This window comes from Thamnophis elegans, chromosome 9 (assembly GCF_009769535.1).
Source record: "Thamnophis elegans isolate rThaEle1 chromosome 9, rThaEle1.pri, whole genome shotgun sequence".
Classification (NCBI taxonomy): Eukaryota; Metazoa; Chordata; class Lepidosauria; order Squamata; family Colubridae; genus Thamnophis; species Thamnophis elegans.
This window is the reverse complement of record NC_045549.1, coordinates 38,921,884-38,946,859: the sequence shown is the minus strand read 5'-3', so window position 1 is coordinate 38,946,859 and position 24,976 is coordinate 38,921,884. Positions and strand designations below refer to the sequence as shown.

General features: G+C 37.1%; 2 protein-coding genes across 7 annotated transcripts in view; one reads left to right on the top strand and one right to left on the bottom strand.

The window, feature by feature from the left end:
- The window catches only part of SCLT1 (sodium channel and clathrin linker 1), a 33,866-nt gene extending 20,988 nt beyond the window's left edge, over positions 1 to 12,878 (bottom strand). Inside the window, exons 1-12 of one of the 5 annotated variants that reach the window (XM_032223592.1) lie at positions 12,792 to 12,878; positions 12,072 to 12,161; positions 10,637 to 10,689; positions 9,990 to 10,062; positions 9,605 to 9,660; positions 5,514 to 5,649; positions 4,925 to 5,047; positions 2,166 to 2,236; positions 1,635 to 1,725; positions 1,437 to 1,528; positions 468 to 645; positions 207 to 305 (exon numbers count right to left, since the gene is read on the bottom strand). In XM_032223592.1, coding sequence (XP_032079483.1) covers positions 207 to 305; positions 468 to 645; positions 1,437 to 1,528; positions 1,635 to 1,725; positions 2,166 to 2,236; positions 4,925 to 5,047; positions 5,514 to 5,649; positions 9,605 to 9,660; positions 9,990 to 10,062; positions 10,637 to 10,689; positions 12,072 to 12,089 — 990 coding nt within the window. In that variant the 5' untranslated portion in view covers positions 12,090 to 12,161; positions 12,792 to 12,878. Of the gene's footprint in view, positions 1 to 206; positions 306 to 467; positions 646 to 1,436; positions 1,529 to 1,634; positions 1,726 to 2,165; positions 2,237 to 4,924; positions 5,048 to 5,513; positions 5,650 to 9,604; positions 9,661 to 9,989; positions 10,063 to 10,636; positions 10,690 to 12,071; positions 12,162 to 12,416; positions 12,550 to 12,631; positions 12,718 to 12,791 lie in introns of those variants that run through there. The other 4 variants (XM_032223593.1, XM_032223594.1, XM_032223591.1 and 1 more) reach the window with 4 other exon arrangements.
- C9H4orf33 (chromosome 9 C4orf33 homolog) lies at positions 12,651 to 23,081 on the top strand. Of its 2 annotated transcripts, none has more exons than XM_032223598.1 (6): positions 12,651 to 12,733; positions 15,124 to 15,304; positions 17,264 to 17,324; positions 19,811 to 19,862; positions 19,962 to 20,161; positions 22,107 to 23,081. In XM_032223598.1, exons 2-6 carry the CDS (start codon positions 15,124 to 15,126, stop codon positions 22,204 to 22,206), a joined length of 594 nt encoding a protein of 197 aa, XP_032079489.1. In that variant the 5' UTR covers positions 12,651 to 12,733; the 3' UTR covers positions 22,207 to 23,081. The 2 variants fall into 2 exon arrangements, with proteins under 2 accessions (XP_032079489.1, XP_032079488.1); XM_032223597.1 differs by lacking the exon at positions 12,651 to 12,733 and adding an exon at positions 12,925 to 13,017.
- Positions 23,082 to 24,976: the final 1,895 nt, after the last annotated feature.

Genomic DNA, 24,976 nt, shown 5'->3' with positions numbered 1-24,976 from the left:
TTTATTGGGAGAAATAATTTTTTCTCCAATAACAAAGGTCCACTCACAAAATTACCTGAATTATCTACAGGCAAAAAATTCCATACTTCAATTGAAATAACTTTCAAATATTTAGCTTTCACAGTAACAGTATCAATATTATTAATGTAATTTACAAGAACAAAATGTGTAGGAAATATGAAAATGTTTTAAGCATGACTGTTTACTTCTTTCCTAGTTCTTAAAGCAGCATCTTGAAGCAGCTGAGAAATGGCTTGTTTCATAGTTTCAATTTCCTTTTCTTTTTGTTTCTCTGACAGCATTGCCTAGAATTGGAAAGAATGGTCAAATTCTAGTAAAAACTTCCTACTGAAGGTAGGTCAAGCCATAACCCTAAAAATACAGCTATTTGTGTTTAATAGAAAACAGATTAACGTAAGTTCAACAAAGCACAGTTGTACCATAAACATATACAATAAATTAATCACCTGACTCTTCTGGAGATTAGCTTCTTCTATGAGTTGCATGCTGTCTCGGACTTTTGCTACAGCATCATACTTCTCTTCTTCTATATTCACACATTTTGTTTGCAGCTCTTGAATTTTTTTTTCAAGATTTGTTCTTTCTGATCTTAGCTGTTTAGAATCTTTTGTAGCTACACAAAGTCTGCATAATGGAACGGGGACCAAACGAGTGTTAAATTTAGGTTAAGATTAAGTTTAGGTACGACTGCAACTAAAATAATTGTCCTTCTATCTTTCAAGACCTGATAAGATTAAATTAAATCTCTTCTCTAATATGATGAAATCAAATATTCTTGGGGCAGCACCCTTTTGCACATCTTTCAAGTAGTTTTCACCATTATTGTAAAATGGTGAAGTTCTAGAAATATCTAGAAATAGGAAAACTTTTGACAAACGTAGATTCCTCATCATTCCATCAGCTTGCACAACTGTTGTCTCAAGTCCAATTTGGATTGTCTGCATATTAAAAATATAAACTTCTCTAAATATGAAACACACTAACTACACGAACATGGTGTTTTTACATTACCATTCCATGTTCAATCTCAAGAAAAAATAATAACCTTTAATTTTTATCATTTTATTGTTCTCCAGATAAACCTTGTAATATTTATTGCTTTGTAAATGTTTCTAAATTAGAAAAGTGTTTCTTAAATTTCGAGGTTACTTTTTTCAAGAAGAGTCTGAAATCTAGGCTAAACCTTAAACATATTTTGACTGGATAAAAAAACCAAGGCAGATCTCAAACTCCAACCAATTTTGCAGCCATTTTTAGCCAATATTAGACAATGTTTATTCTTGAGGGCCACACAAATAATAATCAACTAAAATTCATTTGATGAAAGAAATTATACTGATTGTATATGTGCTGTACAAGTATGTTCTGAAATAGGATTATAGTGTTAAAGTGGAAACTGTTATTTAATAATCTACCTTGTCTCCAACTGTTTTATGCTTGACTGCAATTCCTTTAAGTGTTTATCTGACGCCTCCTCTTTTTCATGAGCAGTCAGGACCTCTTCTTCCTAAATACCAGAAAAGTCAGAGCTTTTTAAAAACAACTTTATGTCCAGCAGAAACAAAGTCCCACAACATAAACTATTTTGAAAATTGAGAAAGGATCTGTTCAACCTTTCTGTTTACTTGGCTGCGAAGATCCTCAATGAGTCCCATCATTTCATCAGCTTTTGCAGCTGTGGTTCTCAAGTCCAATTTGGATTGTCTGCATATTAAAAAGATAAATTTCTCTACACCGACTATACAAATATTGTGTTTTTACATTACCATTTCATGTTCAATCTCAAGAAAAAAAACCACCTACAGATGAAATTACGCTCTTGCTCAATGAATTATTGCCTCTGTTAACATATTTGACAGCATTTACAGTTCATTTCTCAAAAAATACACACACTATACACACTATATGGAGTAACAGCACACATTTATTACAGTGGAAAGGCTGTCTTCATTATCTCCTAAAGTTCTAACAGAGGTCAGCATTTGCTCACAATATTACATCTCCACAGATAGCTATAAACTTCCACCTGATGATGATATGCAATAAGCCATAAAATACTTTTGAAAAGCCTCATTGTACAGGTCAGACTATTACCTGTGTGCTTTGTTTTTTTAAAAAGTGATTTAAGATTTAGAAATCTATACCTTTGTTGCTTGCGCAGCTGTTCCAGCTCTACATTTTGTTCCGTTACCATTTTGAGAAACACATGATTAATCTGTAAACAAAATTATTTTAAAATATATTGTACCGCTGTTAAAAAACAAACAAACATGAGAGCCAGTAGGCTAATATGGGGAAGGTGCTGGGCTATGAATGCAGAGACCCAGGGTCTAGAATACCCTCAAGCAACTAAAGCTCATAAAGAGAGATTGTCTACCAAAATTGCTTGCTTCCCTCCTTCCTCTGCAGAGCAGAGCTATTTCAAAAGAATAAGCAGTTAGCTCTTCTACACATTAAGAGCAATGCAGTCATACCAGCAGCAGGAAAGGGTCAGGCAAAGGAGAAATTGCCTACAGAACAGAAATCATTTGCATTTTTCCCCTCTGTCCTTGCAGAACAAAATGATTGGAGAGTAAGAGAGGGATGAGGTGCAATCACATTGCTTTTGATTTGTACAAGACAATAAGCAAATACTTGAACGTCGCAAAGGGCAGGAGAATAGTTAGGAGGGACTCCAAAATTTGATATGAAACTAACTACTGTTATCCCAATGCAAAATACGTGGTCATGTAATTTCACATTAGTCAGTCATTAGCCAGTCCCAATTAAAGTTGTTAAGCAAGACTCTCTATATTTTGCTTAGCAGCAACACAAAACCTGTCTGTTTCAACTAACCATGATTATAATAAAATTCATAATTATGTGCTACTGACTTTATTTCATTGAGACTTTTAAAATTGTCAATACATAGTTTTTGTTCTAAATTCAGTGGCAATTCAAGGTTCTTTTGTTTTAGGTGCACCAGCATTAGCCATTGCTTTCAGTCACCTACATTTAAAAAAATCAAATCCTTTCTTGCTTTGTTGGTATCTGTTTGAATTTTGTTTCATTATTTTCTTTCATTCTCTATTGTTTTTGCTTAAAAAAATAGCTTCTCATTTCAACTTCATTTGCTCCCAAAAGTCATGTATTTAAAAGCTGAAACAAATAGAGGAAGAAAGAAAATATTTTAAACTAATACTGAATAGTCAAAGAAATAGGCAATAAAACTTAGTAATCATGGATTCTGCAGACAAACCTTTTCCTAAGTAGCAATTAAACTAGAACAGATTAAAAATACAATATAAGCCACTATGTAACTTATAAACATGTAAATAAAAAACTTAAGACATAGCTTTATGAAAAGTGATATCTGTTTAGAAAATGTATTTTCTTTTATATTTTTCTACTGTTATGACTAGTCCAAAATAATGTTATTAGAATTTCAGTATTTCACTTACTGACTCCGTTTTTTCATTAGTTAAATGCAATTGTTTTGTTAGCTGTTGAAAGATTGTCAATTGATCCGAGAAAGAAGATAATAGAGCATTGGAATTACAATCCAGAGGATTTATCAACATAAAAATAAATGCTAAAACCTAATATATTAAATATTTACCATATTTTTAGGACTATAAGATGCAAGATTTCGAAGAGGTAAATAAGGAAAAAAAGTTTTTGTCCTCCCTGGCCGCCAGGAGCACTCTGCAGGCTTCAGCAGGGCTGGGGGAGGGAGGAAATGTCCCCGTTTTTGTGAAAAATGGGCAATTTTTCGCAAAAATGGGGACATTTTTCCCTTCCCCCAGCCCATTTTTACAAAAATGGGATGCGGGGGCAGGGCTTCGGGAAGCCAAAAATGGCTGTATTCGGTGTTTAAAACGCACCAACATTTCCACGCTCTTCGGGGGGTGGGAGGTATGTCTTATACTCCAAAAAATATGGTAGGTATTAAATACTTAATTTAAGTAATAAAGTATAACATTATTAGTGGCTGTTGTCCAGATTTGAGAGTCATCCAATTTATTTTTGAAAAAAATCATATAACAGCATAAAGCAGGAATGTGTAAAGTATTCATTTTTCTAATATTTTAGAAAATTCGTGTTTGTGTGCACATCTACATGTCTGAGACTTGACAGAAATAAATACTGAAATACTGTGGATAAAGCACAATATATTTCTGCAACAAGATTCAAAAGTTTTCAAATGAATGAAGCACACTTATTGAATAAAATATACTTCTAAATTGAATAAATTACTCACAGATAATCCTATAACGAATATTTTAAAATCCACAAGACTTCAAAATTAAGTAAGCAATTTTCTTTTCCTAAACATACATTCAGGTTTCAAACCTTTGGAAATCATTGGAGAGTCATTCCAAGGGAGCTATCATAAACTGAAAGATCATTTTTACACACAAACACAAACCATTAGACTTTTCAAATGCATCTTTTGAGCGTTATATTCCTTTCTTAAAGAGCAAATAGCACAGTGGTTAGAATGCAGTACTGCAGACTATTTCTGCTTACAGCTGGCTTCCAGGAGTTCACTTCTTACTGGCTCAAGGTTGAGGACCCAGATTGTTGGGAGCAATATGCTGACTATAAACTGCTTAGAAAGGGCTGCAAAGCACTGTGAAGCAGTACATAAGTGCTATTGCTAAAAACAAAATGAAAAACACACCCCTCCCTCTGCCACTTCACAAATAATCTGAAAAGTTCAACTCTGTTCTCTGGTATTACATCTCTTTCTCCTCTCCCCCGCCCCCTCTATTTTGTACACCACTTATCTAAGTGGTCCACTCCATTATTTGCCCAAAGACCATTTAAAAACTCTTTTATGAAAAAGCTGGTTATCTTGAACTAATGGGGAAAAGTTCTATTTATCTTAATTTATTTTAATGCACATGTATCAGTATGTTACGTTTTGCTTCTGCCTTTCCACAATATGAATTTGTGCTTCTGTCATGTGTTCCTGGTATATCTGTTGAAGTCGCTCCAATTCCCGTGAAACCATCTGCCAAAGTTCTAGGACATGTTCTTTTTCCTTAAAATTGAAAGATTGAAAAAAGAATGTTAGAATTTTTCTTTCCAATTGTTTTTGAGTATCAAATTTCTGAAAATAATTATTACTTCATATCTATTATAAAATACAATTTTAACATCATTTTATGATGATAAATATTTGTTCCCTATATAATTAATTTATATTATAAATAAAAGCACAATTACCTGAAATTATGAGCATCTCTGTGCCTATTGATGAGAAAATAGCCTGCAAAAATTAGTGTGTTCTTCCTTTCTTGTCATTTAGATATTCAAAATTTCTATTTAATATCAGTTTATATCTATGTCGACATTAAAAATAAACATTAATATTAAAATCATGAACTACAATTCTCAGCTATAACAAAAATGTTTCATAAATGAGTGTGCCTAAATTGAAAGGCAATTTAGGACTATTGGAACCTAGACGTAAAAGTCAACCAAAGCAAATATTTCAATTTTCTTACTTTATTTGCTAGTTGCAACTGTTCTTGAAGGTTTCTTACTAAGTTTTCATCCATAAATGTAGCATCCCTTGAAACAGAACCAGATGGCAGAGCTTCCAACTGCTTTTCAATTGCTTCTTTTAACTCCTCATGCAATCTGTGTTACCATACAATAAAAGGTGGATCGGTTGTAAAACAGCAACAAAATTATATTTTTATAAAGAATGGTTCTTCTATCAGACAGTTAACATTGTAACACCAGAAAAAATATTTTAATTATTCATAAAATAATAATCACATTATTTCCATCAACCCTCAGTCCCAGATGGGAATAAGCGGAGGACGGCAACATTATATGAGAGGCACCTTAAGCAAAAAGGTGCAAAGATCTTCTTGTTTGGACTTGCTCATAAAGACCTCCACCAGGCCAGGGATCGGGTCACCCTCCGCGGGAGGCATACTCGCCTGTGGGAGTTGCTGACTTTCGCTCTCTGCATTGGAAGGAGAAACCATTGCAGTTCCCTGGCATGCGGACAGGCCCAGGGAACCACCTTCAAGCAGGAGATCATGATCCCCAAGAGCTGGGACAGCTAGATGATGGGCACCGACCTGGACTGACAGCAGTGCTTCACTTTGCTCCTCAGGTTGGTCAGGCGGTCTGGGGTAGAAATACCTGGCAGGAGTTGGAATTGATGATTGCACCCAGATGTTGTATGCGGGTGGACGGCTGGAATTGGCTCTTCTCCATGTTGACAGAAAAGCCATGTTGTTGCAGCGTCTGCACAGTCAGTGTGACATGGCGTAGAGCCTGCTCTGGTGTGACAGAATGAATAATTATATCATCCAAATAACATTCCAGACGGACAGGATGGCTGCGGAGATGGGCTGCTATCACCACCAGGATCTTGGTAAATGTTCTGGGCGCTCACGATAGCCCAAAGGGGAGTGCTTTGTACTGATAGTGCTTCCCTTCTGAACAAAACCTCAGGGCAGCATGGATGGGGACATGCAGGTAGGCCTCCTTTAGGTCTATTGAGGTCAATAGGTCCTCCTCCCTCACACAGTCCAGGATGGAGTGGAGAGACTGCATCTTGAACCTCTTGTAAGCCAGATGCTGATTTAGGCTTTTGAGGTCCAAGATGGCCCTCCCCCCCCCCAGCTCTTCGGGACCAGGAACAGGATGGAGTAGAAGCCCCTCCACTCCTGGTCCCTGGGAACTGGCTCTATGGCCTCTATCTGGAGAAGATGGAGAATCTCCGCTCGCATGTGGTCCCTCTTTTCTAGGTTCCTGGCGGTGGGGCAGCGGACGAACTTCCTCTGGGGAAAGGTCAGAAAGTCCAGGACAAGTCCCCTCCTGATGGTGTTGAGGACCCACCTGTCCGATGTTATCTCCTCCCACCTGTTGGTATACAGCTGCAGCTGACCCCCTATGGGAGGACCCCTGCGATTGTCACTTCCCCCTGCGAAAGGGGGGAGTTGTTGTTGTTGCTGCCCCCGCAAAATGGCTTCTGAAAGGAAGACTGGGTTTGCCAGGCACGAGACCCGAATGACGGTCTATCCTGGTGTCTATCCCCCACCCCTTGCTGGAACAATCTCTGGTAGGAGGATGAAGAAGCTGGTTGACCTGAGTCCTGGTTTCGGAAAGGTTGCTTACGAAAGGAACCAGAGCCCTTACGTTCCCCCCCTTTTAGTGTGGTCGGAAGGACTTTCTGTTTGTCTTTGGTTTCAATGACAAACTTGTCTAGGGCCTCCCCGAATAAATGACCTCCCTTGAAGGGAGCAAATGCCAGCTTCCTTTTGGCTTTCATCTCGGCTTGCCAGTGCCGGAGCTACAGGAGGCGGTGAGATGTGATATTGGAGGCGAGAGCCCTGGAGGCGAACTTTGCAGCATTTAGCGAGGCATCTGCAGAGTATTCTACTGCAGTGATAATTTTGGTCAGCTCATGGCGCCACCGCGATTTCCTGGGGGGCGGTTTGGATCTGAGTTGTCAATTGATCCTAGAAAGAAGATAATAGAGCAAGGATGCTCTGGTAAAAAATGAGGCAGAGGTGGACACCTTAATGGCCCAGGCAGATGCCAAATGAATTTTGTGGCACGCCTTTTCCGACCTCTTCTCCTCGGCCTTTAATCCCTCCAGAAGATCAGCTGATAGGTTAGGGTTAGATGTTAAAGACACTACTGGAGCATCCACTTCTGGGAACTTCAAAATGTCTTCCATTTTCCCCTCTACAGAATAAAGGGTCTTATCCCCCCCACTGGGGTTGGTCAGTACGCCGGGTTGGACCCACTGACACTGAACCACATCCATAAAGAGGTCAGGTACAGGAATAAACTCCTGTGCAGAAACCGCCTCTTTGAATAGCCCATGCTTGTAATCCTTAGAGGAGGTAGAAGCCTGGGTAGCATCAGGTTTGGGAATGGAGCCTAGCTCCATAGCCGTCATGGCCTTGTGCAGGATTGACTTAAATAAGGATGGCTTGAAAAGGCCAGTGAAGGCCGGCGTGTCTGGAGGGAGGTCTTCGTCCTCTGACAGGACAAAGCCTTCAGCTCCCTCCCCATCTGAGCTAGAAGAATCAAAATTAGAAGAAGAAAAAGCAGGTGGAGAGGCCGGCTCCTTGGAGGTGGAGGCCTTGGCCCGATGCTTCGTCTTGGGGGCCTTAGATTTCTGGGAATCTCTTTGCTTGATTCCTTCTGCAATCCCCTGGGATATGGCCAAGGAGATCACCTCCCTCATCTCAGCAGAAAGTGCAGGGCTCCTGCCCTTCCTCAGGCGATGTGCACTAGAGCGCCTGCGGTGTCCAGCTCTGCCTGAGCTGGAATCCCCCTCCTCGGGCAGGGTGCCCTGGAAGGAGTCTCGATCCTCCCTGATGGAGGAGCTAGGTAAATCGGGATAACCCCAGGGATCCCAGGTGAGGAATCCCTGGACCCATACTCCCCCCCCCCAGAGATAGACTCGCTGCCCCCTGGAGACTGATCCTCCTGAATAGAGGGGGAATGATCCCTGTGGTGAGAGGGTATCAGAAGTTCCGCCGCCTTGTGGGGCCGAGATACCTCCCTGGTTTCCACTGGAGCCTCTGCAGTCCCCTGGGGTGATCTGCCACTAGGGCCCTTGTGCCCTTTTCCCTTCTTTGCTAAGGGATCCAATTTACTACGCTTGCTGGAGGGCCCTGCTTGCTCCTCTGGGACCTCCCTGCATTCCTCAGCCATGTTCAGAGCACCAGATAGGGTCTGGAAGGCCAGCACTATCGGAACGGGCACCTGCGCTGGCCAGCCGGCTCAAGACGCTCTTGCAGACTCTTCAGGAGAGAAGGGCTGCCTGCTGGATGGAATCCTTCCTCCCACCGCCTTCGGAGCCCCAAGACTTAGCTGTGGAGGCAAGGCTAGCTGGCGCCCCGGACTAGCCACACACTCCCTGGCGGCTTTCTGCTGCTGAGAAGATAAAATTCTGCTTCTCCCTGGATCGCTGCTGTAGTCTTCGTACTCCCAGAGCTCCAAAGCCTCCGCTATCAACGACCTCACTTCGGGCGATTCAAAATTGCAGCCGGTGTGCACGCAGCCTCCTCCCACCAATTTCGCACTTGCCTCAGGGAAAAGCGTGCGAAGCGGCTAACGGTCGCCGCTGTTGCCAGGCAGATCAGAAACCGCCGCAGCTAGCGGCAAAAACGCCCACGAAACTTCAGTAGAATGGCGGTCGGGGATGGGAGCCGGTAACGAATGCCTGGGCGAGCCTCACACCATCCCCACCGCTTGCCAGCAGCCACTGGACAAGCAGCTCGCATGCCCTGGGCCGCTTGCGACCAGCGGGTGACAGGGCTGGCCCGGGCGACTTCTCAGCTATCTATCAAACCTGCACAATACACTAAGTTGATAAACACGAAGAAAGATGGTCAAAAGGAATTGGGAAAACCCCAGCCTATCTGTTCTTGAACTGGAGCACTCCCAAAACAGTCCCAACGGGCGGACTGAGTTTTTAAACTGAACATGGAGAGGCAAAAGGAGGCATGGTCAAGAAAAAACGTCACTCTGTTCAAGGGCAGATAGGCTGTGTTAACCCACGCTTGGACTCTCCGAGCAGTGCACTGGAGAATTAGTAAGATTTTTATGGTGTTACCTTTCATTTTCTTTGATGACTTGCTCAAGCTTTAGCCTCATTTCTTTCATCTGCATCTAAAAGCAAGAAAAACAGATAAAATATTTCATTTTGAAGATATGATAGAGCACATGCAATACATATTCAGTATGATACTAAGATGCTTGAATGTCCATTAAAATGTTGCCTTTTCTAGTTTATGAAACAAGATATCTCAAATTAGAAAGATAAACACATTTTTGAATTATTAACATTGACAATATTATTTTATTAGCTATGATTCAGTGATTTTTTAAAAAAGAAACATCTTACCAATAATATTTGAATTATAAACATTATGGTTGTTTTTTTTAATTACTTAGCAAGCTATATTAGTGGTAAAAATATAGTGATTTTAACTTAGTACCTGGCAGTATTTCAGTTGTTCATTCATTTCTCCAAGATGTTTATCATATTCAGCAACTATAGGAGATAATGAGCTAAAAGGGATGTAAAATAAAGTCCACATATTGAGTGATACAATGCAGTTTTAAAACGAAACATTAGAAAAAAATACTTAAGGACAAGCACAATAATTCCAAACACACATGTATATATGAAAACATTTTTCAAACAATTTGTATTTGTTTACTAATATGTTACATTTTTAGCCTGCTTTTCTTCCAGAAACTCAAAAGGCATACACAGTACTTCATACTCCATTTTTTGTTAGCAGTAACAATTCTGAGTGCCATCCAATGGATTTCCAAGGCTGAAGCCAAATTTCAATGATTACATCTGGATGCAGTTCACCAAATCTTACTTTTTTTCTTTTTGCTTAATCCACAAATCTAATTCCTCTATCCTGAGTATAGCATATTAGTTTAAATTATGTGTACACATAGTTTTACATACACACACACAAAACAAGATCAAGATAAAAAAGTCATAGATACTTCACTTGTTTATTTTTGAAGAGCATTTCCAGGCATCAATATATCTTATTTTGAATAAATAAGGTATTTTGAAATTACATTTTATACATTATTTATAATGCCAAATAAATAGCTTTACCTTTGGTCTATCATGATGTGCTCTGTTATACTGTCATCTTCAAAGCCATTATTCTGGAAAGAAATATTTTATTTTATTGAAGTTTATTGCTTGTCATAAAAATATTTAAAAACCTCTAAAATTTAACTCTATAGATCTTCATATTTAAATCAAAGTACTCCCAATGTATTCTCTTGTAAAACTTAGCTTTTCATATGTTATTCTGTTTTTACATTTATATATTATTTCAATTTTTTGATTATCGTCAGAAACTCAAAATAATGACTTTAATAGAATACAGAGAAACATTTGCCAATTGTATTACCTTATGATAAGCAAGAATGCAACTAATTATTTACTTAGTATTTCATTAAATGTTAAAGCTGAATGAAAGGCCATCAATTCCATTAAGGGCATTTCTATTGTTTTTCTTTCAGTGACAACCAGTATCTCATTTTGCTTTTATTTTATTTCATATCAGCTACTCTGTTTGATTACTGATAAACTAGCAACTAAATTTCATTTCTATTTTGTTTGAAGATGGATAAAAGAAAAGAAGAGGTGATAGCTGATAAAATTATAGGACTACTAGGTCTGGACTTGAAAATCCAGTTAATGACTAAAAGAAACCAAAAGATACAGAAAACTGTAACGCTAAAAGGATGCTGCTTACAGAAACATTTATAGGTGCATCAGGAGTAACAGAAGTGAAAAATAGTGAAAGACAATTATGTTAGACATATAAATGTTTATAACTAACAAAAGTACCATACTTTTCTTAAATTTGCATTTTAAAAAAATATCCTGAGATTTTGGCAGGATCGTTCAAATCTTACAGGAATCAGTGATACTGATTTACAATATTCTGTTGAAAGGTGCTGTTGATGTCATTAGTACAGCCACCATCACAAGAAACAGTGCTTTTACTGTATATGATAAAAGATCTGATTTTTAATAATGCTCGAGGTTCAATTAGCTGTAGTGAGAGTGGCCAAATGTAACTGCTTGGTAAAAATAAATAAATAAATAAATAAATAAATAAATAAATAAATAAATAAATAAATAAATAAAGTATTCAAGCACATTACACAAACAAATTGCTTTATAGAATGTTCTCTTTTTCAAAAATGAAAATATAAGAACCTTGCAATAGTGGGTAAGCAAATTTAACTAAATGATTTGCAGGGTCTTTTACGTGATGCTTAGCTTGGATTAAACAGTACAACCAAAATAGAATCTAGAAATAGTAAAACAAGTAAAACAATGAAAAAATGTACATCAATTTACAATACGGTCTAATCATACTAATCCTCTCTTTACAGCCTCCATCAAATTACCGGTAATGCATAAAAAGATATAACTTCCAGCCAAAAATAAAGGTTGCTGATCCCTGATATCTAGTACCGAAATCATATAATACAAATGCATTTTAATGAAATTTTATATGTAACTTTACCTTGATATCTGTTGACATTTTTGAATCTTATCAGAATTTCATATAAAGTTTCTAGGAAGCTGATTGGTTTCAGTAGGAGAAACACAAAACCTATGAAATAAAATAAATAAAATTGGCAAACATAGTTTATAATTGCTTTGAACTTTACTTCTAAATCTAAATTCTTAGGAAGACATTCAAAACAAGCTGAATAGCTTCCGCAAAGCTTGCAACAATGCTGTTCAACTTCAGAGCTGTAATCCTGATGCTATCAATGTCAACCATAAAAAAAATCCATCTGAGATATCTGAAAAGCCTATTCCTTATTCAGTCTTATCTTTAGATAGAAAAATTAAGATCAAATACATAATGAAAGAAAACTGCCACCCGCTTGCCTTCCCTTCCGCTTCGGTTCCCGAATCCTGCATCCAGCCTGTGATGGGGGACGCTCCGCTTCCGGGCCGTCCAGATCTCGGGGGAGACGCTACTTCGCTGCGGTGCGCATGTGCAGCCCCGGGAAATCCACCCGCCCTCAGATTAATCGAACTCACAACCTCCTGATTGTGAGGCAAGAGCTCTACCTCTAGACCACAGCAGCTTCCTGGGCCGCCGCCGCCGCTACTCCACTTTCTTCCTTATGCTGCCGCCGCTACTCTGGAGCTCACTTTCTTATAATTCTTCCTGTAAGTAGGGATAGAGAGACTATCCCTAATTATAATTGTGAGAAACGGAATATGTTACCATTTTTTCAGAAGTGGCTTGCTGCCGGTTCACCCAGATCGGGACAAACGGTAGTAACGGTAGAGGGAGGCTCCACCCTCCCCCCCTGCCTGGACGCTTCTGCGCATGCGCCCGAATCGGTAGTAACAAAATTGACAACCCACCACTGCAGTTGTCATTGAAGAATCTGACTCCGAAAACTCACTTCTGAGGGCCAACATCTTTAATCACCTACAAGACTCCAGAGGTAGGATATGTATGCACACAAGAAAGTTTGATATCCTACTTCACATTCTTTCTTAGCCCTTTCAAATCCTCCTTAGCTTTGCTGGCTGGAGAATTCTGGGAGTTGAAGTCCTCCAGGCTGAAAAGTTGCCAAGGCTGGAGAGCCCTGCCTTAGACTCTCTTTCCTCCCAAATGAATAAGAAATTAAAGCGGAGGTCTTCAAACTTGGCAACTTTAAGACTTGTGGACTTAGCTGGCTGGAGAATTCTGGGTGTTGAAGTCCACAAGTCTTAAAGTTGCCAGGCTTGGGTACCCCTGAATTAAAGTAATGTAATTTTAATCTCATATTTAAAGAGAGGTAAAAAATTTAAAGCCCCTTACCTGAAAGTAATCTCAGTTGAATTCCAACCGGGAGAGCAGATGCAAGAGAACTGGGCTGGGACTCTATCCAGAAGAGCTATTTTGGCATCGGCACCGTTTGCTCTAAAGGAAACCTACCCATGGTGAATGGGGGTTACGCCTGGCAATAAGTTTAACTTGGACAAGCAAGCATTTAGAGGTGGGGGGGGGGGGGTGTATTGTGTTGGCTGCAGAGGGCGTCGCCCCTAGGTTGGTAGCTTCCCCTTACCTAATTCAGTTTTGCTTAGATGTGTGATGTGAGTCAACCGTTTTTGATATTTAGACCACCAAATCTTAAAGACTATGCAGATGGTTTGGAAGGGGTTAGTAGCAAAGCTAGTGTTGATATTGTGGAAATTAATGAAACTGAAAATTACAGTGATGTTATTGCAGGGATGTGACTATACAGCTAAAGTTGTTTCTCTGACATCCTAAGTCATGCAAAACACCAATTTTTGATAACAAAGTGATGTGACAATTGTTGAGGTTAATGCTACCTTGAAAGTTGTAAATTGCAACAGGCTATGATGTACTGTAGTTGTGTACCTGTTCCAACTAATGCCCTTAACAACAACAGTATATTTTATGTTCACATGATAGGCTCTATTATCACTATTTTTAAATCCAGTTTAAAGATTCTATTTGTGTCTTCCTAATTACTGGCAAATCAGCAGATCAAATAAAGGAAAATTTGCTTTCTTTGGCAAATTTGCTTCCTATCAATTTTAAACCAATCTTGCACTTTTGTTCAGATGATGTTCAGCATTAATATAGAAATGTAACAATGTGGGAAAAAAGCAGATTTACATATTTATATGTTGTGTTCACTGTGGACACCCTGTGGTGAAAACAGGTTGCAACAGGTACCAAAATTAGAAGAAAAAGCATGAAATTCCTGGAAGACATTTTATATGCATAGTATCAATATGAGCTTGCATGTATCTAATGCTTTGCTGCTCCAATGTATTTTTAGAGTGTATGAACAATGGTAGAATATCCTATGATGAGGAGTTAAGCTGTACTCTACAGATGAGTAATAAGCCAATATAGATACTATGATGTAGGTATAGGTATAGTTTTAATTTCCACTTGCATTAAGGTAATTTGTTATTTTGATTTTACATGGGCAGCACAGTTCTTCTGTTTTTATGTTTTATTTATGTTATGTTTAAGTTTTATGTTTTCAAGGCATAGCCCAAGATAATTAAGCATAAGAAACCATCATCAACGTTTAGACATAAATGTATATGTCATGTGTTGTTTTATTTAGCATATGGAAAATAATTGACTTACAGTGGTACAAATGTTAATGTCCACTCCACCCAGCCATTCAAGGATAGGGTGGTCTATGTTGAAAAAAACATTAACATGTGTTGTTAATCTTGCTCTTTAAGAACTTGAGGAAATTATGGTGATGTTTTAAAAGCTATAAGACCTAGTATAATTTCTTAATATATTTGCTACTAATATATTGAATATATATATACACTTCCAATATACATCTACATCTACATCTATATCTATATATCTATATATCTTGAATAAAGTAAGTGAATGGGATTTATTTTAAGCAAATGCATATCAATGAAATAGATCCTGAAACTAAAAATTGTAGATATATACTTAATGATTCTATAATAGCTAATAATGTAATATGTTCAATTAAAAGACATTTCAATATATTTTTATGTTAAATATGTAACAATTTTTCTTGATATAAAATACTTAGATGGAGTTTAAAATTGAACATACATGGAACAGCTTTCCGGTGTCCCATGATCCAATAATAATCAGTCTGAGTCCAGAAAAGGCTGGAATACTGATGGAATTGAATGCTCCATTTTTCAATGATCCTCCAGCTCCTCCTGTTGAACCAGGAAAACCATTCAATGGATTATGGGACTATGAGGGTAAGTAAAGGTTATTGGATTAGCACTTAAAATCTTGAATATTCTGATAGCAATTCTTGCCTAGAGGTTCTCTCCTCCCCCCCCCCTTTTTTATAGGTATATACTGTAGCAAAAGGCTGATTGGCCAAGTGTTCTTATTTCGGTGTTTATAAGCTATTTTGTTTTCAGCATTTCTTTTTTACTGGATTAACTATATAAGAATTTACATTTTTCAGAAAGACCAAACCCTGAATTTAACTTGGGAGACACAATATGCATTTATTTTAAATATATAAATTCTACTGGTGGTCCTATTCCTTTTTTCTATGAACATTGTAAACTATAATGTCTAACCATAAACTATGGCAGCAATTAAAGTCTTACACTTCTTTCTGAACATAAATATTGAGGTACCATAATCAAATACAAAGTGGCTAAGTAGTTCTAGCAAGAAGACTTAATATTTTTGGTGAATCAATTTTCATACTTTTCATAAACACTTGTCAAGGTTAGGGTTAGCTTTTTCATATGATGAAATTCTGCTGTTTGCATATCACTTCTACACTTGTCTGTTTTTAAGCAAACCACTCTCTGTTATTTGAAGCCTCCCCTCTTTCATACTAAATAAATGATTTCGCAGAAATATTTGATCAAAATAAGCTTTATGTTATTAATGAGACCTCCAACTGTTCAGCATATTGATGGTTTCTTTAGTTTACTAATTTCCATACTGATGTCAAAAGTTTTTAAATATGATTTTGATAAATTTAGTATCTTAAATATTTGCATATTCATATGCAAATCTGAAAATATCAGGCTGTTAGAAGTTTAATGCAAGTTAATTTTCTCTTGTTTTAAGTCATATATTACTACTTACACAGGCTTTTCTGATCTTACCAAGATAACCACTACCCTCCTGAAGTAAGTTTCATAAATTAGCCTATTATCTGTCTTCATTATCTCTCCCCTTACTTCATTATGACTTTTCAAATTAATTAGCATTTGAAATGTTTTGCCTGAATAAAAATATTACTGTGAAATGAAACTGATGTGTTTAATTGGCTGTTTGATTTTTCCATTTGATGTTTCTCTAATGCCACTGAAATTGAATTGTTTTATTCTGAACATAGGATTTTTCACTTTAAACCATTGTTTTACAAAAGAATAATATATTATAGGAATATGCAATCAGTTCAGCATGTACATGTACATTTTTTTTAAAAAAAATGCTTATCAGTTGAAGACAAAACTCGGTAGTGCATTCTATGAGCTCTAAATTGGAGTGTGTTCAGACATTTATATCTCAGTAACTTCAAATAATTATTCAAATAGTAATTTAAAAGTTAACAGCATATGAGTGCCAAGTGGGAATTTGCATAAAGAAGTTGCATAGAAATATCTTGTGGAAGCCATTTGGATAGACCTGTTCTTAATTTCATTAAAATGCAATGTTATGATTTGCAAGTAGTTATTTTTATACATGTATTTAGTCATTAAGTCTGAACTTCTGTCATAGTTTTGTCAAAATTAGTTATAGTTTTAAAACAATGATGGCTGTAATAAAGCATTTACAATGCCTCTGGTAGAGACTTATACAGTTAGCTTAGATTCAGAATAATGCTAGTAGGCTTCTGAAAAAGGTTTTGTAATTTTTTCCACCTTTTTTTTTTGTATGTTTGTGTGTTGACTTTTGGAGAATTCCTAGACTAATCTCTGCAAAATTTTGAAAGTGTTAGCTATTGCCTTCTCTCTTAAGACTGTGAGAGGGTCACTGGCACAAATTTACCTATTTGGGTTCATGCCTAAGGCAGGAGTAGAAATCTGACTCTCCCAGTATTTAACTACTACACTAGACTAGCTCTCACCTTTGCATCATTAGGGTAGGTAAAATAAGACTGCAGTTATGGATGTTGTATTTAATGTTCTTTGTGGCTATATGAAATATACAAGGTAAAATAAACAATTGTTATATGGTTTTAGTTGTAGAAGCCTTCTTCTTGAATTACCAAACCCAGCAGTATCTAGAAGTAGAGCTCTGCCCGTAAGTAGATAATTTCAAATAATTTTTAGAATGTTCTATAGCAGTGGTTCTCAATTTGTGATCCGTGGACCTCTGGAAGGCCATGATGTCATCACAGGGGTCCATGAAGGTTTGAAGAAATGTTATGATTTAACGTTCAGATCTTGAGTTAAGTCTTGGTGGTCCGTGGCCACCTTCAATCATCTTGACTCCTGGCAACTGCCTGGATAAGTTACTGCTGTTTTCTTAGGAAGATTTTGGAAGTAGTTTGTCCTTGCGTCCTTCCTGAGAACTGAGAGAATGACTAGCTCAAGGTCACCCAAATGGCTTCATGCCGAAGGCGGATTAGAACTCATCATCTGCTAGCTTCTAGCCCATCTCCTGATTTTGAGCCTGGTACTTTAATCACTATAACAAACTGGCCTACATCTTCTTGAAATTTTATTTTAATTATGTTTTAATGTTCATAGTCCATTTAAGTGGCTGGCTGGACTTGGGTTTTTCCCTACCATTTCATCATTAGTAGATTGGTGATAGGGAGGGCTATCTGGGCAAATGAGGGAATGAATTGGTGGTAAAAGTTCGCAAATGCCAGGAAGCTTTATAGATGCTTCCTGGTGTGGGAGGAGTCCACTCTAGCACTGCCTGCACATTTTTAGGGTCCATCTCTATACCCTCGTGGGAAACGGGTAACCCAGATAGCCAGTTTTACTCTGGTAGAATTTGCATCTGCACAGCTTGGCATATAATTTGGCTGCTCAAAGCTTCTTAAGCACGCTTCTGACTAGTTTTATGTGTTCTGCCATAGTCTCAGTGTAGATCAAAATGTCACCCTGGTAAACTAACACTCCTTTGTATAGGTGTTCATGCAGCATTTCGTTTATTAGCTGCATGAACACAGCAGGGGCCCTTTGCAGTCCAAAAGGGAGGACCCAGAATTGGAAACATTCTAAGGGGTCAATTGAAAGCCATGATGAACATGATGGAAAATAGAGAGGAGGAAATGATAGGTAATAAAGACGAGAGCAATGGCTTGTGCCAGCATCCCAAGGCCAGGCACCCTGAGAAAATAATGTGGATTACCCCCAAACATCTCAGCATTTTAAAAACATTTTTAAATGTTTAATTTTAAAACATTTTAAAAATATTTTGGTGACCTCTGATTTCCTGGATACAGACTGGTCATAGCGGGAGGGATGGGCTGCGGGAGAACCTTTCTGTATCTTTTCAACGTGGGCAAATTCAGAGCTAGCCTGATTTTACTGCAGCCAACATTTTTAGTTAAAGAATCCTTTTTTTTAGCAAATGGAGTCTAGGGTCTTTCTTTCCTAAGAAACATTGAGACATTGGGGAAGGTCTGACATTAGATTTATGCATCTGAAGAGTAACTAGTACTAGGAATTGCTGTCTAGGTTTTACAGGTATCACTCATAGTACTTTGTACCTGTTTGGAATTGTTGTATTTTTTTAACAGTCATGGGAAATACTTTGTGCTGGTGTTTCATAGCAGATAGAGAGCATAAAAATAAATGAACCCACAATCTACTTTTACAATGATCAACTTGAAATACCATTCCTATCCATATTTTATAAAGTAACTGCTACTTTTTAGAGCTTGAATAAGGAAGAGTAATGCTATTAGGCAATGAAAAATAGCCTATTAAAAGACTGAAGATAATAATGCAATGCAGCATTATATGGTTATTAGAATGCATTTAAGAGGACAAGTGTCTTTGATAGTCTGGGCTTCCTGTAATTGAAACATAAAATAAAAATATACTAATTCTGGGGTGGGGTGGGTGTGGCCTGCGTGTGATGCATCAGGCCCATGGGTCGTCAGTTTGACACCCCGTCTTCTATCCAGATATAAGTAGTCCTTGACTTACAACAGTTTGTTTAGTGACCATTCAAAGTTACAACGCCACTGAAAAACCTAACTTATGACCATTGTTCACAGTTATGACCCTGGCAGCATCCCATGATCATGTGATCAAAATTCAGGTGCTTGGCAAATGGTTCGTATTTATGACCATTGCAGTGTCCCCAAGGTCATGTGATCACTTTTGTGACTTTGTGACAAGCAAAGGGGAAGCCAGATTCACTTAACAACCGGATTACTAACTTATCAACTGCAATAACTCACTTAACTATAGTAAGAAAGGTCATAAAATGGGACAAAATCTACTTTTGGGCTCGTAAATCAAGGACTACCTGTATTAATAGGTCTTAACTCAGTTTAGCTTCTGAACCAAATGTGTTCAGAAATGGCTAATATGCAACTGTGTATGTGTGTATCTCTATCTCAAGATATGTATACTTAATGATGGTACATTGCAGGAAAATTTATTAAAAGTCGTCCCGCGTCTTTAATGTTTTTATATTCATTTATTAGCTGATGGCTGCTATTTTGCATGTTGATAGCATTGTCTTCATGTAACAATAAGTAGATTCTGGCTGGAGATACAAAGCAAATATTTTTCTGTTATATTTATGTTATATTTTTATAGGCATGGCCAACATCTTATATTGTTCCTTTGTGGCAGACGGAATATCTGCAGAGTAAGTGAACCATTTGAGTTAATTTCCCCCTAAATATGTGAATAACTCTGAGAAGATAGTAAAACTGTTGTTTTGATTTTTTTTTTTACTTTAACACAGAAAGAACTTCCTTTAAAATTTGAAGTTTCAAGAGCAACTACCAAATGGAGTGGCCGTGCTCATTTGCCTTGGAATTTTTTCCCTCCCAACACTGACAGATTTAATGCATTTGCAATTCATGGATCAGATGTGAACAGAACATATGAAGCTCTCTATCCTATTCCTCAAAATGAAGTTCACAGTAACCAGGAACCTGATTTGTAAGTATTTCTGTAATGCCATTTTTTATATTATGGATTATTGAAAGGCTAATATAGGAAAGAGAATTTTTCTGCCCTATATACTAAGAATAAAGTTTTATAACTTTTATTATATTTATATTCCACTTTTCATGCAATATCTCAGATGGCATGCATAGCACACCTTCTATTTTCTCCACAAACCGTGAGAAGAGTTGGGTTCAAAGAGCAGATAGGGTCCAAAATCTTCCATTGATTTCTCTGAGACAGGGTTTAAGCTTCAGGCTGTCTATAAACTGTAGCCCTCAAACCACTACAGGTTTCAGAATAAATTCACCAAGAAATCTAGATTAACTTTGGAATTGTTTCTATTTGTTTAGAAGCTACCAATAGCCCATGTATTATTGAACATAATAATAAAGCATCTGTCCCTTAAACTACCAATAGCAAAATCTACTTAGTCAATTCTCCTATTTCATATAATTTACAGTATAAATATTGTCTAGCATATTTCAAATATATTTTTGAAGCTTTATGTAATACAATAAAAATATTCACATATTTCTTGTCTTTTATATCCTTCATCTTCATTATTTTGCATCCTTTCTGGGACCTGGAATTCAGTAATATGCTGTATTCCATGCACATTGGTATGTCCTGAATGCCTATTGGTGGTTATCTAATTTTAATTCCATCTTCAAATCCCTAATTAGTATCAATAGCTTCAGTTTTTTATGAAAATAAATTAATTTGTAGGTTTAGAAAACATTTGGCTCACAATTTTTTCACAGCTCGGAAACCTCTAAACAATAAGCATTCAGATATGTTCTGAAGGAGGCATTATTTTGCATAGAGACTATCTTTGGAATGAACTGCTGGTACTGCTTGCTATTCCATCCTCTACGCATGTATTTAACTGATTGGTTTACCTTAATTTGGCAGTGGTCTATCTGAAAATTTTACATATTTACAGAGAATACCAAGGTGGCGCAGTGGTTAAATGCAGCACTGCAGGCTACTGCTAGATCAGCAGGTCAGCGGTTCAAATCTCACCGGCTCAGGGTTGACTCAGCCTTCCATCCTTCCGAGGTGGGTAAAATGAGGACCCAGATTGTTGGGGGCAATATGCTGACTCTCTGTAAACCGCTTAGAGAGGCCTGAAAGGCCTATGAAGCGGTATATAAGTCTACTGCTATAATACTGTATGTTTCCTAGTAAAAATAAGATAAAGGTAAAGGTTTCCCTCGGACATTTGTGGTAGTCGTTTCCGACTCTAGGGGATGGCGCTCATCTCTGTTTCAAAGCCAAAGAGCCAGCTCTGTCGGAAGACGTCTCCGTGTCATATGGCCAACATGACTAAATGCCGAAGGCGTACGGAACGCTGTTCCTATTTTTTCTACTTGCATTTTTACATGCTTTCAAACTGCTAGGTTGGCAGAAGCTGGGACAAGAAACGGGAGTTTACACCGTTACACAGCGCTAGGGATTCGAACCGCCGAACTGCCGACCTTTCTGATTGGCAAACTCAGTGTCTTAGCTACTGAGCTAATAAAAATAATAGATATGGATATCTAATAGATATAGATATATAAAATAGAAAGATATAAAACAGTGTTTTTCAACCTTAGCAATGTTATAATATGTGGATTTCAAAATTCAGAATTTGCGAGTCAGCCTCCCTGATTGGAGAATTCTGGGAGTTGGAATCCACACATCTTAATGTTGCTATAATGTAATGATATAAAATGTGATATTTAAAGCAGTTTGATAATATTTATATAGAAACGGCTGACAAAGATGTAAACTTTGTTTCTTGAGTAAATGAGTTATGCTAGCATTCTAATGTAGTACGGAATTTTAATTATTATTATTTTTTTAAATTTTAATTATTATTATTTGTAGCAATTCAATAGGAGGAGAAAGAATGAACATCTCTGTTAACTCTTTGCTTGCTTTTCTCTTGCAGCCATCGTCTGGAATATTTTAAAATTTTCAGTTTCAAACAATTAATGGGAAAAAATTGGAAACAGATAGAATCAGACTTGTGGGAATCCTGTGTGAGATGAAAAATACAAGAATACTATAAATATTTGTCTGAGCAAAATTTTGTGGCCAGGGATCTTTCTTTTTAGGCATGCAGCTGGGCTTTCTTTTGGAAAAAAATGGACATTTATCAAATTAGCATTGTTAGAAAAGAATTTGGAAACTATAACTGTTGCAGGATTATTGGGGGGAAAAGGAAATTCAATGAAAAACATTAAGAGGAAAATTGACTTATAAAATTAACGGAATGTACAGAAATGATGAAGCTGACCATTTTACTCAGAGAGAGAAACAGAGAATAATCTTTTTGGAAAGATTGGAAACCTTATGTGAACATTCTGCTGAAAGAAAAAAAAATCAATGATTTCAGAATTAAAAAGGGACAAAGTGGATGATAAAATATTAATATGATAATTACTTGATAGAAATGCAGGTGGATAATTGTGTATTATCTTATTTCATTTCCTGAAATTTTCTCTTTTCCTTACTATCTTGTTTTGTTATGCATACTTTTGCTACATCGAAATATATGTGTGTATGTGTGCATATGTATGCAAGGACACTTAATACAGCTATTTGACTTCTTTTAAGCTTTTATAAAGATGACAAATTAAGCCACTATAGACGATAGAGCTGAATCACTTTAATTACTACTTAAAAATGAAACAGGCATTAACCTCCAGTTCTAATGCAGATTAAGTTGGATACAGTACTAGAAAGTATAGGGGATTAAATGAAAGTCTTGGCATTGGAAAAATTGTAGATGTGGTTATATAATATGAACTGTGTGTCTCTATAACTTTGTAATATAATAATCAGTACTGGAATCGTGTAAAAGTTTTGCTTCCTTTCATCTCTGCATTTTATTATTTAAATAAAATCATAACAGTTTATAATCTCTTAATAGAATTTTTATTTATGGAGTGGAAATAGATGCCAATTGAATTTAGTAGACTTAGTCACAATGCCTGCCTTTAACATTTATATGAATGGCCAAGTTTATTTATCTTTCTTTCTAGAATTTATAGGCCACTTAGCTCCCAATAACCCTGGACATCTTACAATTATAACATTCAAAAAAAAAAAAGATGACAAAAGACATAAAAGAGAACATGAACAGCCTACAGGCAAACATATGAACCAAAACAAACTCATCCGGTAGGCGCTTAACCGTCAGCCTGTGAGCCAGGGAAAATAACTAGGTCTTTAATAGTTTCTTTAATGTCATCAGGGTGAGAACCATCTGGATCTCATTATGGAATATCTTTCCAAAGAAGTCACACTTCCTGGATTTAGCCAATAGGCACTTCTAGGTTGATGGGACCTAGTCTATCCAATCTCATTAGGTGGGCAGAAGCAACTAGAGACAGGTCTTCCCTCAAATAATGCATTGCGTTTTATTCAGAATGGGATATATTTAATTTTGGCTTAATGTTAAACCATGGTTCAAGTCTTAGTTAAATTATGACTCAATGCAGTGTGAATTATCAACTTAAAACAAGGAGGTTGGACTACTAAAATTGCTATTGGTTTTCTTGATTAACATAATGGAGCCTAAGACCTGCAAGTGTTGTGGGATTTCAGCTCCCAATAACTTCATTCACTGTCAGATAGCTAGACATGTATTTTAGTCCATTTCTATGCATTTCAAACATATACATCTTGCTCTGGTTTGTATACAGTAGGAATGTCCACAAGCTGCTTTCTCCTTCTTTTGTTGTTTCAAAATGCAGGAATGGTTAAGATTAGGAAAAGTAAAGGAAAATTATTTTAATTCAAGTTAAACGAACCACAGTAGAAAAAGCTGGGGAAAAATAAGGAAAGCTTCAGGAAACACCTCCTAACAAATGTCTACGCAGAAAACTACATTAAAGTCTTAATTTTGTTTTCTGTTTGTGCTTGAGATTAATTTCTCTATACCAGCTCAGTAACTCTTTACTTTTGTCAACTTAGAGTAAACCAGATAGGAATCACAATCAGTTGAATGGTTTTCTACTTTACTGTAAAGTTACATGGATGTAATTTTGCAGGTAGAATCACCCTCCTTATCCTTTACAGCCTAAGTGGGTATACAGGGATGGTTCTTTCTGAGCCTTCTCCCATGCCTACTATGCTGTTTCTTATCTGACCGTTGTCTCTTTGCCCAATCTCCCAAGGTCTTTTCCACAAGCCATTACAGTTTTTAATGGGAGATAAGATTTCTTGACAGTAGGATTGCCCCTAAGTAGGAGCAGCCTAGCAATACTCGTCCATCCAGAACTGCATATTTTTTCATGGTAGATTAAGATGTTATATTCTTTTGCTTGAACAATAATTATATTTTTATCACTTCCACTACTCATTTTGCATGATAGTACTTACCGTTAAAAATGTTCACATTCCCTTTTATTTTTAAAAAATAAAGCTTGAGTCTATTTATCTCTTGTGAGATTGGTTTATATCCTAAAATGAAAGGGAAGAAAGCAGGATTTTGCTAGCTTATAGAACTAATGCTGAAAGGCCAGAAGGTGGTGCTAGAAAATCTGTTTATTTTTTCTTTTCATTTTAATTTCCTGGAAAAGCAATGAAGCTTGTGGGAGTTTTATCTCTCTTATACACTGTGGCTCAGAGGAAGATACTGGGTGAAGGGTTCCCCTGGAAAACAGTCGGTGGAAGCAACTATACCAATCTACCAAACCAAGGCAGGAAGCAGAGATGGGGTTCATAAAGCCATTAGGTTTCCAATAGAGTAATTTTCCAATTAAATAATGTAGTTCTAGTTTCAAAGTGTATTAAATGCAAAATATTTTATCT